At 48.7% G+C, this 17,158-nt stretch overlaps 1 protein-coding gene across 6 annotated transcripts in view; it reads left to right on the forward strand.

The window, feature by feature from the left end:
* Positions 1-17,158, forward strand: part of LOC140390012 (allantoinase, mitochondrial) — a 124,477-nt gene that overhangs the window by 102,648 nt on the left and 4,671 nt on the right. For all 6 annotated transcript variants that reach the window (XM_072474812.1, XM_072474814.1, XM_072474813.1 and 3 more), the window contains one exon: positions 3,670-3,702. In XM_072474812.1, the coding sequence (XP_072330913.1) occupies positions 3,670-3,702 (33 nt within the window). The remainder of the gene's footprint in view (positions 1-3,669; positions 3,703-17,158) is intronic.

A 17,158-nucleotide genomic window follows, 5' to 3' on the forward strand; every position in this document is an offset into this window, starting at 1 on the left:
CTGGCGGAGGATCACGTAGCGAGCGTGGAACGAGACGAAGGGCGCGGAGATTACGGCGCAGAATGGAACCATCCGGTAGACGAACCAGGAACGAGCGGGGAGCCACCTACCGAAGAACCACAGTAGTTGCAGACCAGCCACCATCCGGAAGATGGATGCGGATGTTGTCATCTGGAGCCAGAGCAGGGAGATCAGCTACACGGGCGTCATGAGCTGCCTTGTGCTGTGCTCATGACAAGGCGTTCATCCATGGCCGGTAGATTGGAGGCCACATGGGCGTCAACCTGGCAGACAAATCCCGCTGGGTCACACGGGGTGTTGACAGCCCTGGACAGAGCGTCGGCTATGATCAGGTCTTTGCCCGGGGCGTATACGAGCTGAAAGTCGTATCGCCGGAGTTTGAGCAGAATGCGCTGGAGGCGAAGCGTCATGTCGTTCAAGTCTTTTTATATTATATTGACCAGCGGGCAATGGTCGGTCTCGACGGTGAATTGGGGAAGGCCGTACACATAATCATGAAATTTGACGACTCCGGTCAACAGGCCCAGGCACTCCTTTTCTATCTGCGTGTAGCGCTGTTCCGTTGGGGTCATGGCGCGTGACGCATATGCAACGGGGGCCCATGATGAGGCCTCATCGCGTTGCAGGAGCACTGCCCCAATGCCAGATTGGCTGGCATCGGTCGAAATTTTTGTCTCGTTCGCTGGATCAAAAAAGGCCAATACCGGGGCCGTGGTAAGTTTGGTTTTAAGTTCTCTCCATTCGCGCTCGTGGGCAGGAAGCCATTGGAAGTCTGTCGTCTTCCTGACCAGGTTCCTGAGAGCTGTGGTATGTGAGGTGAGGTTAGGGATGAACTTCCCTAGGAAGTTGACCATGCCCAGAAATCGGAGGACCGCCTTTTTGTCCTCTGGCTTTTTCATGGCTGTGATGGCAGCCACCTTGTCCGCATCCGGCCGCACACCCAACTGGGAGATGTGGTCCTCTAGGAACTTGAGTTCCGTCTGGCCGAAGGAGCATTTGGCTCTGTTGAGGCGTAGGCCCTGCTCCCATATGCGTTTGAACACGCGCTGGAGGCGACTGATATGCTCCTGTGGGGTGGTGGACCAAATGATTATGTCGTCAACATGGACGCGAACATCTTCAATGCCTTCCATCATTTGTTCCATGATCCTGTGGAATACTTCTGACGCCGATATGATCCCAAACGGCATCCTGCTGTAACAATATCTGCCAAAAGTGGTGTTAAAGGTACACTGTTTCCTGCTGGATCTGTCTAGTTGAATTTGCCAGAATCCTTTCGAGGCGTCATGTTTGGTGAAGAGCTTGGCCTGAGCCATCTCGCATGTGATCTCTTCGCGCTTGGGGATTGGGTAATGCTCCCTCATTATGTTGTGATTCAGATCCTTTGGATCAATGCAGATTCTGAGTTCGCCGGAAGGCTTCTTTATGTACACCATGGAACTGACCCAGTCGGTTGGTTCCGTAACTCTGGAGATCACTCCTTGGTCTTGGAGGTCCTGCAGCTGCTGCTTGAGGCGGTCCTTGAGGGGTGCTGGGACTCTGCGAGGTGCATGCACCACAGGCGTGGCGTTCTGTCTGAGTATGATCTTGTAAGTATATGGGAGTGTGCCCATGCCTTCGAAGACGTCGCGGTGCTGGTCGATGATGGCGTTGAGTTGCGCCCTGAAGTCAGCATCCTGGAAGGCAGACGTGTCATCAGGAGAGAGAGAGTGAACTCTTTGAACGAGGTTTAGCAATTTGCACACCTGTGCCCCAAGCAGAGAGTCCTTCGAGGAGCCCACGATCTCGAAAGGAAGGATGGCTTTTCGTGACTTGTGCGTCACTTCGAGTTGGCACGAGCCGGTAGCAGGAATGATGTTGCCATTGTAGTCCAATAGCTGGCAGGCCGATGGGAGAATGATTGGTTTGACACAAAGGCTTTGGAAAGCAGACCACGCCATGAGATTGGCGGAGGCACCAGTGTCCAGGCGGAATCGTATTTGGGACCGGTTGACCGTCAGGGTGGCACACCACTCATCGTCTGGATCGATGCTGTATACCGACAGCGGCTGGTGTCTTTGCTTCGGGGACAGCCTGTTTTTTGTTACGACACCAACTCGAAAAGGTGCCTTCGGGTCCTCGGTGTCATTGCTGTGTGGTAGGTCGGAATCGGACTTGGTGACCGGTGGTTGAATTGCCTGAACATTCCTGCGAGGCTGGCTAAAGCGATATGAATTGGAAGGCTGGGCTGCTCGACAGCAGGCAGCATAGTGGCCAAGTCTTCCACATCGTAGGCATTGTCGAGATTTTGCGGAGCATTGCCGCTTTAAATGGGCGGAGCCACAGTTGCCGCACGTCGTGACGTCAGCATGCTCGCTGCGCCACCGCGCATGCACGGTGTGGTCCTGCGTGGTGCGCGCCTGCGCATTACGTTCCTCCATGTCACCGTCCCCTCGTTCGGTGCGTACAAGCGTGGGAGTCCGCGAACAGCGCGCAAAATGGCTGCCCTCATCCAGGCTGAGGCCCTGGAGGTGCTCAATCACTTGGACCCATTCCGCCTCGTGGGGACCTTGCCGCGCCGTTTCAGCCGCTTGTATATGGGAGTACCGACTGGTGGCATTTTCATGTAGGACACAGGTCTCGATGGCGGTCGCTAGGGTGAGTTGCTTTACCTGGAGGAGCTGCTGCCATAGGGGGTCCAAATAAACACTGAAAACGATCTGGTCGCGTATCATGGAGTCGGAGGTGGGCCCGTAGCTGCAAGATTGCGCAAGGATGCGGAGGTGCATTAGAAAGGATTGGAAAGGTTCATCCTTACCCTGCAAACGCTGCTGGAACACATAGCGTTCAAAACTTTCATTCACCTCTACGCTGCAGTGAGTGTCAAATTTGAGGAGAACCGTCTTGAACTTCGTCTTGTCTTTGTCATCTGCAAAGGTGAGAGAGTTGAAAATATGGATGGCATGGTCCCTGACCGTGGAGAGGAGAAGGGCAATCTTTCTGGTGTCCGAGGCGCCCTCCCTGCCTGTGGCTTCAAGGTAGAGCTGGAAGCGCTGTTTGAAAATCTTCCAGTTGGCCCCGAGGTTGCCGGCGATGCGGAGCGGCGGCGGCGGGCTGATGTTGTCCATGTTGCAGATTGACGGAATGCTGGCGGAAGGCAGATCACTTGCAGGTAGGTCTAAGAAGTGCTAGTATGCAACCACTCCTGGTATCATGATGTGTTGGGTGTTCTGGATCACATACAGGTCCCCAACACTTGAAGTAGTGCAACACTATTTTATTAAAAGGTTAACTATTTAAACATACTTGAACTGTGGGTAAATACGATACCAGCTTTAACTAAAGACCTTTGCCTTGTCATAACCAGTTGATGCACTCAGCTCATGGTGAATGTCTGTGTTGCGGGCTGTGAGTTCTGTGCTCCTAGCTAGCTGCGACTCGAATGAGCGGGAACTCTGATTTCCCCTGTCTTTATAGTGCGTGTGCTCTCACTGGTGATTGGCTGCGGTGTTGTGTATGTTGATTGGTCCCACTGTGTGTCCATCAGTGTGTGTCTGCACCATGATATACTGATGTATATTATGCCATTCCTAACATGTTATCGACTTCATCATGAGGATGTTTCTGTATCTGACTATAATCTCAGTAACTGAATTTTGTTATTTGCAGGTGAGAGAGACCTTAATTCACCACAAAAACAAAGTAAGTGTCCTGATCGCAATCTTTAAGCTTCTCTTCTTTGAATTCCTTTAGTTGGAGATCATAAGCGCTTTGAGGTCAGATAATTCTCTGAGTTAGTGCCTAGGCACTCCCTCTTTCACCTCCCCACATGGAGAACTGCTCCCATTCCTTGAGTAATTCCATCAACAGGTATTCTATGAACTGGTAGAATAGGTGCAGTGTGATAGACCGTATCCAAGGAGTGACAGGATGGCCTGACTAAAACCTGGCAGATGAGGCTGTAAAGAGGAAACCGATTGTCCCAGGACTAACACTGGCTGTGGTGTTGAAGATGAGGCAGTCACAGGAGTGGCACTAGTCGGGAAGCTGAATGTATAGTGTCACAGGGCTGGCGCTGGCTGGGCAGTTGAATAAAAGGCAGTCACAGGACTGGCACTGAAATGCTGCTGAATGCGAGACGCAGGGCCATGACTATAGAGAAGATTCAATAAAATCAAAGGATATCTTGAAATGGTCAAAACAGGCTGTTGATTCCAATAACAATGGGCTCATTGCACTTTCCTGCAACAGCACCTATTGCTGAGCAGAGGCTCGGACTCTTCCTTCCATCGGCATCAGAATGAAATCGCCACTCAGGCTGCACATCCCTGCACACCATTAGGTGATTTCAACACATCATTGCTGGAAGAATGGGATCACTTTCTTTTTGTAATAATATTGTATTAAGGTTTTCGAAAATTTTTATAACAGTAACAAAAACAATGACATCAACATTGTAAAATAAACATTTCCCCCTCCCAGCCCAATATTCACACACCTCAACCATACAGCAACAATCCACCCCCCCCCCCCGCCCCGCCCCCTTGGAATACTGCATCAGCTGACATTTTTAATTTTCCCCGAGAAAGTTGACGAACGGCTGCCACCTCCGGGTGAACCCTAACATTGACCCTCTTAAGGCAAACTTTATTTTCTCTAGACGTAGAAACCCAGCCATGTCACTAACCCAGGTCTCTACACTCGGGGGCTTAGAGTCCCTCCACATTAATTTTTTTTAAAAAAATATATTTTATTGAAAAATAAATTTCCCTGAGCAACATTTTTCCCACTTACAAAACAAACGAAACGATAACAATAACAAAACAGAAATTTTTAACTTTTTAACAATAATAATAATAATACACAAGTAACAAAACCTCATACTCTATTGACCTATACTCAACTAAACCTCCTCCCCCCTCCCCCCCCCCCCCCGGGTTGCTGCTGCTGGTCATCTGTCTTCCCTCTAACGTTCCCCTAGGTAGTCGAGAAATGGCTGCCACCGCCTGGTGAACCCTTGAGCCGATCCTCTCAGGGCAAACTTTATCTGCTCCAGTTTAATAAACCCCGCCATATCGTTTACCCAGGCCGGGGGGTTTCGCCTCCTTCCACATGAGTAGGATCCTGCGCCGGGCTACGAGGGACGCAAAGGCTACGACATCGGCCTCTTTCGCCTCCTGCACTCCCGGCTCTTCCGCAACTCCAAATAGAGCTAACCCCCAGCCTGGTTTGACCCGGGCCTTCACCACCTGCAAAATCACTCCCGTCACTCCCTTCCAATACCCCTCCAGTGCCGGGCACGCCCAAAACATATGTGCATGGTTTGCCGGGCTCCCGCCACACCTCCCACATTTGTCCTCCACTCCAAAGAACCTGCTCAATCTTTCCCCCGTTATGTGTGCTCTATGTAGCACCTTAAATTGAATCAGGCTGAGCCTGGCGCATGAGGAAGAGGAATTTACCCTGCTTAGGGCATCAGCCCACATACCCTCCTCTATCTCCTCCCCTAATTCTTCTTCCCACTTTCTTTTTAGTTCGCCCACCGACTCCTCCCCCTCTTTCCTCATCTCTCTATAAATCTCTGACACCTTGCCCTCTCCGACCCACACCCCTGAAGCACCCTGTCCTGTATCCCCTGTGTCGGGAGCCGCGGAAATTCCCTCACCTGTTGTCTAGTAAACGCCCTCACCTGCATATATCTCAAGAAATTCCCCCGGGGTAACTTATACTTTTCCTCTAGTGCTCCCAAGCTCGCAAAAGTCCCATCTATGAATAAATCTCCCACCTTCCTAATTCCCAACTGGTACCAGCTCTGAAATCCTCCATCCATTCTTCCTGGGGCGAACCTATGGTTGTTCCTGATAGGGGACCCCACCAGGGCTCCCCGCACCCCTCTCTGTCGCCTCCACTGTCCCCATATATTCAGTGTTGCCGCCACCACCGGGTTCGTGGTGTACTTTTTCGGTGAGAGCGGTAGCGGTGCCGTCACCAGCGCCTCTAGACTCGTCCCTTTACAGGACCTCCTCTCCAGCCTTTTCCACGCCGCTCCCTCACCCTCCATCATCCATCTACGTATCATTGCCACATTGGCGGCCCAATAATAATCTCCCAAGTTCGGTAGTGCCAGTCCTCCTCTGTCCCTACTGCGCTGAAGGAACCCCCTCCTTACTCTCGGAACTTTCCCTGCCCACACAAAGCTCGTCATGCTCCTATCTATTTTATTAAAAAAGGTCCTGGTGATTAAAATAGGGAGACATTGAAATACAAATAAGAACCTCGGGAGGACCATCATCTTAATTGCTTGCACCCTGCCCGCCAGCGATAAAGGCTGCATGTCCCACCTCTTAAAGTCCTCCTCCATTTGTTCTACCAGCCGTGTCAGATTAAGTCTGTGCAAGGTTCCCCAGCTCCTAGCGATCTGAATCCCCAAGTATCGGAAGTTTCTTTCCACTTTCCTTAGCGGTAAGCCTTCTATCTCTCTACTCTGGTCCCCTGGATGTATCACATATAATTCACTCTTCCCCATGTTTAACCTATACCCCGAAAATTCCCCGAACCTCCTCAAAATTCGCATAACCTCTATCATCCCCCCCGCTGGGTCCGACACGTATAACAATAGGTCATCCGCGTATAACGAGACTCGGTGTTCTTCTCCCCCTCTAGTCACCCCTCTCCATTTCCTGGAGTCTCTCTACGCCATGGCCAGAGGTTCAATTGCCAATGCAAACAACAATGGAGACAGCGGGCATCCCTGTCTTGTTCCCCAATATAATCGGAAATACTCCGATCTATGTCGACTTGTAACTACGCTTGCCGTTGGTGCCCCATAAAGTAGTCTAACCCAGCGAATAAACCCGTTCCCAAACCCAAACCTCCTTAACACTTCCCATAAATACTCCCACTCCGCCCTATCAAATGCCTTCTCTGCGTCCATTGCCGCCACTATCTCTGCCTCCCCCTCCACTGAGGGCATCATTATCACCCCTAATAGTCGTCGCACGTTAACATTCAATTGTCTCCCTTTTACGAACCCTGTCTGGTCTTCGTGCACCACCCCCGGGACACAGTCCTCTATCCTCGATGCCAGCACCTTTGCTAGCAATTTGGCGTCCACGTTCAATAGTGAAATAGGTCTGTCTATAGGACCCACACTGCACCGGATCTTTGTCCCTCTTCAAAATTAGCGATATCGTCGCCTCCGATATCGTCGGGGGTAGAGTCCCCCTTCCCTGGCCACCCCTCTGTTCTTTGCATCCAGTCCTGAGTGGAACACCTGTCCCACCCATCCTTTCCTTAGCCTAACTTGGTCCGCCACCTTTAGGTGCGTCTCTTGGAGCATAACCACGTCTGCCCTTAGTCCTTTCAAATGCGCGAGCGCTCGGGCCCTTTTTAAATCAGTCCATTCAGGCCTCTCACGTTCCACGTGATCAGCCTCACTGGGGGGCTACCTGCCCCCCTCCCGTGTCGACTAGCCATTACCTTCTCTAGGCCAGTCCCATATCCCGCCTCCGCGCTCCCACTCGCTCCCCCAGCGTCGCATTCCGCCCCCGACCACCCACTCTTTAGCCATTTCCTTTTGGATTTCCGCAGCAGCAACCCAGTTGTCCCCTTCCCCTTCCCCCCCCCCCCCCCCCCCACCCGCTAGATCCCTATCTAGCTTGATTGCTCCCCCCATATCACTTCCGTAAGTCAGCTGACTTCAACTGACCCCGGCTACTCCTGCTCGCTCCTCAACCCCCCCGGTGTGAGGGAACTCCCATCCGCCTTGCGCCTGTTTTCCCGCCTTATTCTTTCTGGCGCGGGAACATCCCTTTACCTGACCCGCCTCTTATGACGCAGTTTCCTTTCCCCTCCCCCTCTCCTTCCCCTCCCCCTCTCCTTCCCCATTCTCCGACTATGTCCCGCCTTTCCCCCCTCACCGGCGCCCACATTTCCCCAGTGTCCCCCCCCCTTTCCTGTTTACTTCTCGATTAACTTTCACCATCACATTAACAAAAACAATAATAACAACAATAACAATTCCCTGCAGCATCAGTCCCTCAGTTCCGGTCCAGTTTCTCTTCATTGATGAAGGACCATGCTTCCTCCGCCGTCTCGAAATAATAGTGTCTCTCCTGATGCGTGACCCATAGTCTTGCCGGCTGCAGCATCCCAAACTTCACCTTCCTTTTGTGCAAAACCTCTTTGGCTCGGTTGAAGCTCGCCCTCCTTCTCGCCACCTCCGCACTCCAATCCTGGTAGATCCTTACCACCGCATTCTCCCATCTGCTACTCCGCACCTTTTTAGCCCATCTCAGGACCTCTTCTCTGTCCTTAAGGCGGTAGAATCGCACGATTATCGCTCTCGGTGGCTCTCCCGCTTTTGGTCTTCTCGCCGGGATCCGATTTGCCCACTCCACCTCCATGGGGCCCGCAGGGGCCTCAGCACCCATCAGTGAGCTCAGCATCTTACTTGCGTACGCTCCACAGTCCACTCCTTCCACACCCTCCGGGAGACCTAGTATCCTAAGGTTCTTCCTTCGCGCTCCATTTTCAAGGGCCTCAATCCTGTCAGCACACTTTTTATGAAGTGCCTCGTGCGTCTGAGTCTTAACCGCCAGGCCCAGGACCTCGTCCTCAATACCTGACACCTTCTGCTCCACCACGCGAAGCTCAGTCTCCTGGGTCTTTAAAGTCTCCTTAAGCCCCTCAATTGCCTGTAACATCGGGGTCATTACCTCCTTCTTCAGCAGATCCACGCACCGTCTCACAACCTCGTCCTGCTCAGGTCCCCATGTCGCCTGCGATTTCTCCGCCGCCATTTTGTTCTCCACTCCCTCTGACCTTGTGGTTGAAGATTCTTCGGGCTGCAGCCGCCGCCGCCGGTTTTTCCCTCCGTCGTTCGGGGGGGACTCCCTTCCCACGCACCTCGCACCGGGTTTTTCGGCCGGCAAAGTCCCCGTTGGGGCTCTTAAAAGAGCCCGAAGTTCCGTCGGAGCTGGAGCCGCCGAAACGTGCGGCTAGCTCATCCCTGCCGCAACCGGAAGTCGTCCCTCCACATTAATAAGACCAGTCTCCGGGCTACCAGGGAGGCAAAGGCCAGGATGTCGGCCTCTTTCGCTCCCTGAACTCCCGGATCTTCCGACGCTCCAAAGATCGCTACCTCCGGACCCGGCACCACCCGTGGTTTTAGCACCGTGGACATTGCCTTAGCAAAACCCTGCCAAAACCTCCAAGCTTCGGGCATGCCCAAAACACGTGGACATGATTTGCTGGGCTTCCCGCACACCTCACACACCTATCCTCGATCCCGAAAAACTTGCTCATGCTAGTCACTGCCATGTGTGCCCGGTGAACTACCTTAAGTTGTATCAGGCTAAGCCTGCCACACGATGAGGAGGTATTAACCCTGCTTAGGGCATCCGCCCATAGACCCGCCTCTAGCTCTCCTCCGAGCTCGTCCTCCCACTTGCCCTTAAGCTCCTGCACCGGAGTTTCCTCCACCTACGAAAGCTCCTGGTAAATATCCGATACCTTCCCCTCTCCCACCCAGGTACTGGAAACGACACTATCCTGTATCCTCCGTGGCGGCAGCAGCGGTAAGGTCAGCACCTGTTTTCCCAGGAAGTCTCGCACCTGCAAATACCTAAAACCATTCCCTGGCGGCAGTTTAAATTTATCCTCCAGCGCCTTCAAGCTGGGAAAGCTTTCGTCTATAAATGGATCCCCCATCCTTCTAATTCCTGCTCTCTGCCAACTCCGGAACCAGCTCTGCTTGCGTCTCCCGTATAGAACTTTGTTGTCTCACACGGCCACTGCTGGTCTAATTCTCCATCCACCGGAGGGGGATTTCTCCTGACTTTCTCACTCATCACTGCTTTATCCCATTAAATCCGAAAACAAATGAGAGAAAAAGGTCCAAAAGACCGTTACAGGCGGGAGCTATCAAATGTGCGACCTACCCCTCCATGGCCGCCACCGGAAGCCATGGGACAACGTTCTACACCAAGGCCGCTCTCACTCATGGATAGATTCTGATCACTTTCTGCACCAAGACCATTCTCACTCATGGATAGATTCTGATCACTTTCTGCACCAAGGCCACTCTCACACATGGATAGATTCTGATCACTTTCTGCACCAAGACCATTCTCACTCATGGATAGATTCTGATCACTTTCTGCACCAAGGCCATTCTCACTCATGGATAGATTCTGATCACTTTCTACACCAAGGCCATTCTCACTCATGGATAGATTCTGATCACTTTCTACACCAAGACCATTCTCACTCGTGAATAGTTTCTGATCACTTTCTACACCAAGGCCGCTCTCACTCATGGATAGATTCTGATCACTTTCTGCACCAAAAACATTCTCATTCATGGAGAGGCTCTGATCAGTTTCTACACCAAGACCATTCTCATCATGGATAGATTCTGATCACCTTCTGCACCAAGGCCATTCTCACTCATCGATAGATTCTGATCACTTTCTACACCCAGGCCATTCTCATTCATGGATAGATTCTGTTTACTTTCTACACCCAGGCCGCTCTCACTCATCGATAGATTCTGATCACTTTCTGCACCAAGGCCATTCTCACTCATGGATAGATTCTGATCACTTTCTGCACCAAGACCATTCTCACTCATGGATAGATTCTGTTTACTTTCTACACCAAGGCCATTCTCACTCGTGAATAGATTCTGATTACTTTCTACACCCAGGCCGCTCTCACTCATGGATAGATTCTGATCACTTTCTGCACCAAAACCATTCTCATTCATGGAGAGGCTCTGATCAGTTTCTACACCAAGGCCATTCTCACTCATGGAGAGGCTCTGGTCAGTTTCTACACCAAGGCCACTCTCACTCATGGATAGATTCTGAACACTTTCTACACCAAGGCCACTCTCACTCATGAATAGATTCTGTTCACTTTCTACATCAAGGCCATTCTCACCCATGGGCAGATTCTGATCACTTTCTCAAGGACATTCTCACTCATGGATAGATTCTGTTCACTTTCTACACCAAGGCCATTCTCACTCATGGATAGATTCTGATCACTTTCTACACCAAGACCATTCTCACTCGTGAATAGTTTCTGATCACTTTCTACACCAAGGCCGCTCTCACTCATGGATAGATTCTGATCACTTTCTGCACCAAAACCATTCTCATTCATGGAGAGGCTCTGATCAGTTTCTACACCAAGACCATTCTCATTCATGGATAGATTCTGATCACCTTCTGCACCAAGGCCATTCTCACTCATCGATAGATTCTGATCACTTTCTGCACCAAAACCATTCTCATTCATGGAGAGGCTCTGATCACTTTCTGCACCATGACCATTCTCACTCATGGATAGATTCTGATCACTTTCTACACCAAGGCCGCTCTCACTCATGGATAGATTCTGATCACTTTCTGCACCAAGGCCATTCTCACTCATGGATAGATTCTGATCACTTTCTACACCAAGGCCATTCTCACTCATGGATAGATTCTGATCACTTTCTACACCAAGACCATTCTCACTAATGGATAGATTCTGATCACTTTCTACACCAAGACCATTCTCACTCATGGATAGATTCCGATCACTTTCTGCACCAAAACCATTCTCATTCATGGAGAGGCTCTGATCAGTTTCTACACCAAGACCATTCTCTCTCATGGATAGATTCTGATCACTTTCTGCACCAAGGCCATTCTCACTCATGGATAGATTCTGATCACTTTCTGCACCAAGACCATTCTCACTCATGGATAGATTCTGTTTACTTTCTACACCAAGGCCATTCTCACTCGTGAATAGATTCTGATTACTTTCTACACCCAGGCCGCTCTCACTCATGGATAGATTCTGATCACTTTCTGCACCAAAACCATTCTCATTCATGGAGAGGCTCTGATCAGTTTCTACACCAAGGCCATTCTCACTCATGGAGAGGCTCTGGTCAGTTTCTACACCAAGGCCACTCTCACTCATGGATAGATTCTGAACACTTTCTACACCAAGGCCACTCTCACTCATGAATAGATTCTGTTCACTTTCTACATCAAGGCCATTCTCACCCATGGGCAGATTCTGATCACTTTCTCAAGGACATTCTCTCTCATGGATAAATTCTGATCACTTTCGACACCAAGGCCATTCTCACTCAAGGATAGATTCGGATTACTTTCTATACTAAGGCCAGTCGCTCTCATGGATAGATTCTTTTCACTTTCCGCACTAAGGCCATTCTCAATCATGGATAGATACAGCTCATTTCTGCACCAAGGTCATTCTCACTCATGGATAGATTCGGATCACTTTCTACATCAAGGGCACTCTTCCGTATGGAGAGGTTCTGATCACTTTCTACACTAGGGCCAGTCGCTCTCATAGATAGATTCTAATCACTTTCAGCACCAAGGCCATTCTTGCTCTTGGATGGAGTCTGATCACGTTCTGTACCAAGGCCTGTCTCACTCAAGGATAGATTCTGATCACTTTCTACACCAAGGCCATTCTCTCTCATTGATAGATTCTGATCACTTTCTGCACCAAGACCATTCTCACTAATGGATAGATTCTGATCACTTTCTGCACCAAGACCATTCTCACTCATGGATAGATTCTGTTTACTTTCTACACCCAGGCCGCTCTCACTCATGGATAGATTCTGATCACTTTGTGCACCAAAACCATTCTCATTCATGGAGAGGCTCTGATCAGTTTCTACACCAAGGCCATTCTCACTCATGGATAGATTCTGATCACTTTCTGCACCAAGGCCATTCTCACTCATGGATAGATTCTGAACACTTTCTACACCAAGGCCACTCTCACTCATGAATAGATTCTGTTCACTTTCTACATTAAGGCCATACTCACCCATGGGCAGATTCTGATCACTTTCTCAAGGACATTCTCTCTCATGGATAGATTCTGATCACTTTCGACACCAAGGCCATTCTCACTCAAGGATAGATTCGGATTACTTTCTATACTAAGGCCAGTCGCTCTCATGGATAGATTCTTATCACTTTCCGCAATATGGCCATTCTCAATCATGGATAGATACAGCTCATTTCTGCACCAAGGCCATTCTCACTCACTGATAGATTCCGAACACTTTCTGCACCAAGGTCATTCTCACTCATGGATAGATTCGGATCACTTTCTACACCAAGGCCATTCTTCCGTATGGAGAGGTTCTGATCACTTTCTACACTAGGGCCAGTCGCTCTCATAGATAGATTCTAATCACTTTCAGCACCAAGGCCATTCTTGCTCTTGGATGGAGTCTGATCACGTTCTGTACCAAGGCCTGTCTCACTCAAGGATAGATTCTGATCACTTTCTACACCAAGGCCATTCTCTCTCATGGAGAGAGTCTGATCACGTTCTGTACCAAGGCCTGTCTCACTCATGGATAGATTCTGATCACTTTCTGCACCATGACCATTCTCACCAATGCGAGAGATTCTGAACACTTTCTACACCAAGGTCATTCTCACTCATGGATAGATTCTGATCACTTTCTGCACCAAAACCATTCTCATTAATGGAGAGGCTCTGATCACTTTCTACACCAAGGCCACTCTCACTCATGAATAGATTCTGTTCACTTTCTACATCAAGGCCATTTTCACCCATGGGCAGATTCTGATCACTTTCTCAAGGACATTCTCTCTCATGGATAAATTCTGATCACTTTCGACACCAAGGCCATTCTCACTCAAGGATAGATTCGGATTACTTTCTATACTAAGGCCAGTCGCTCTCATGGATAGATTCTTATCACTTTCCGCACTAAGGCCATTCTCAATCATGGATAGATACAGCTCATTTCTGCACCAAGGCCATTCTCACTCACTGATAGATTCCGAACACTTTCTGCATCAAGGTCATTCTCACTCATGGATAGATTCGGATCACTTTCTACACCAAGGCCACTCTTCCGTATGGAGAGGTTCTGATCACTTTCTACACTAGGGCCAGTCGCTCTCATAGATACATTCTAATCACTTTCAGCACCAAAGCCATTCTGCTCTTGGATGGAGTCTGATCACGTTCTGTACCAAGGCCTGTCTCACTCAAGGATAGATTCTGATCACTTTCTACACCAAGGCCATTCTCTCTCATGGATAGATTCTGATCACTTTCTGCACCAAGGCCATTCTCTCTCATGGATAGATTCTGATCACTTTCTACACCAAGGCCATTCTCACTCATGGATAGATTCCGATCACTTTCTGCACCAAAACCATTCTCATTCATGGAGAGGCTCTGATCAGTTTCTACACCAAGACCATTCTCTCTCATGGATAGATTCTGATCACTTTCTGCACCAAGGCCATTCTCACTCATGGATAGATTCTGATCACTTTCTGCACCAAGACCATTCTCACTCATGGATAGATTCTGTTTACTTTCTACACCAAGGCCATTCTCACTCGTGAATAGATTCTGATTACTTTCTACACCCAGGCCGCTCTCACTCATGGATAGATTCTGAACACTTTCTACACCAAGGCCACTCTCACTCATGAATAGATTCTTATCACTTTCCGCAATATGGCCATTCTCAATCATGGATAGATACAGCTCATTTCTGCACCAAGGCCATTCTCACTCATGGATAGATTCTGATCACTTTCTGCACCAAGACCATTCTCACTCATGGATAGATTCTGAACACTTTTTACCCCAAGGCCACTCTCTCTCATGGACAGATTCTGAACACTTTCTACACCAAGGCCACTCTCACTCATGAATAGATTCTGTTCACTTTCTACATCAAGGCCATTCTCACCCATGGGCAGATTCTGATCACTTTCTCAAGGACATTCTCTCTCATGGATAAATTCTGATCACTTTCGACACCAAGGCCATTCTCACTCGTGAATAGATTCTGATTACTTTCTACACCAAGGCCGCTCTCACTCATGGATAGATTCTGATCACTTTCTGCACCAAAACCATTCTCATTCATGGAGAGGCTCTGATCAGTTTCTACACCAAGGCCATTCTCTCTCATGGATAGATTCTGATCACTTTCTACACCAAGGCCATTCTCACTCATGGATAGATTCTGATCACTTTCTATACCAAGGCCACTCTCACACATGGATAGATTCTGATCACTTTCTGCACCAAGACCTTTCTCACTCAAGGAGAGATTCTGGTCACTTTCTGCAGCAAGGCCATTCTCACTCATGGACAGATTGTGATTTATTTCTATGCCAAGGCTATTCTCTCTCATTGGTGGATTCGGATTACTTTCTACACCAAGGCAATTCTCATTCATGGATAGAAACAGTTTACTTTCTACATCAGGGCCACACTCACTCATGAATAGATTCTGGTCACTTTCTACACCAAGGACATTCTCACTTATGGGTAGATTCTGATCATTTTCTTAAGGACACTCTCATTCTTGGATAGATTTGGATCATTTTCGGCACCATGACCATTCTCACCAATGGAGAGATTCTGAACACTTTCTATACCAAGGACATTCTCACTCATGGATAGATTCTGATCACTTTCTGCACCAAGGCCATTCTCTCTCATGGATAGATTCTGATCACTTTCTACACCAAGGCCATTCTCTCTCATGGATAGATTCTGATCACTTTCTGCACCAAGGTCATTCTCTCTCATGGATAGATTCTGATCACTTTCTACACCAAGGCCATTCTCACTCGTGGATAGATTCTGATCACTTACTACACCAAGGCCATTCTCACTCGTGAATAGATTCTGAACACTTTCTACACCAAGTCCATTCTCACTCGTGAATAGATTCTGATTACTTTCTACACCAAGGCCGCTCTCACTCATGGATAGATTCTGATCACTTTCTATACCAAGGCCACTCTCACACATGGATAGATTCTGATCACTTTCTGCACCAAGACCTTTCTCACTCAAGGAGAGATTCTGGTCACTTTCTGCAGCAAGGCCATTCTCACTCATGGACAGATTGTGATTTATTTCTATGCCAAGGCCATTCTCTCTCATTGGTGGATTCGGATTACTTTCTACACCAAGGCAATTCTCATTCATGGATAGAAACAGTTTACTTTCTACATCAAGGCCACACTCACTCATGAATAGATTCTGGTCACTTTCTACACCAAGGACATTCTCACTTATGGGTAGATTCTGATCATTTTCTTAAGGACACTCTCACTCATGCATAGATTTGGATCATTTTCGGCACCATGACCATTCTCACCAATGGAGAGATTCTGAACACTTTCTATACCAAGGACATTCTCACTCACTGATAGATTCTGAACACTTTCTACACCAAGGCCATTCTCGCTCTTGGATAGAGTCTGATCACGTTCTGTACCAAGGCCTGTCTCACTCATGGATAGATTCTGATCACGTTCTGCGCCATGACCATTCTCACCAATGCGAGAGATTCTGAACACTTTCTACACCAAGGACATTCTCACTCGTGGATAGATTCTGATCAGTTTCTACACCAAGGCCATTCTCACTCATGGATAGATTCTGATCACTTTCTTAAGGACACTCTCATTCTTGGATAGATTTGGATCATTTTCGGCACCATGACCATTCTCACCAATGGAGAGATTCTGAACACTTTCTATACCAAGGACATTCTCACTCATGGATAGATTCTGATCACTTTCTGCACCAAGGCCATTCTCGCTCTTGGATAGATTCTGAACACTTTCTACACCAAGGACATTCTCACTCATGGATAGATTCTGATCACTTTCTGCACCAAGGCCATTCTCGCTCTTGGATAGAGTCTGATCACGTTCTGTACCAAGGCCTGTCTCACTCATGGATAGATTCTGATCACTTTCTGCACCATGACCATTCTCACCAATGCGAGAGATTCTGAACACTTTCTACACCAAGGACATTCTCACTCATGAATAGATTCTGGTCACTTTCTGCACCAAGGCCTTTCTCACTCATGGATAGATTCTGAACACTTTCTACACCAAGGCCATTCTCACTCATGGATAGATTCTGATCACTTTCTACACCAAGGCCATTCTCACCCGTGAATATATTCTGAACACTTTCTACACCAAGTCCATTCTCACTCGTGAATAGATTCTGATCACTTTCTACACCAAGGCCGCTCTCACTCATGGATAGATTCTGATCACTTTCTGCACCAAAACCA

Source organism: Scyliorhinus torazame, chromosome 14 (genome assembly GCF_047496885.1).
Source record: "Scyliorhinus torazame isolate Kashiwa2021f chromosome 14, sScyTor2.1, whole genome shotgun sequence".
Lineage (NCBI taxonomy): Eukaryota > Metazoa > Chordata > Chondrichthyes > Carcharhiniformes > Scyliorhinidae > Scyliorhinus > Scyliorhinus torazame.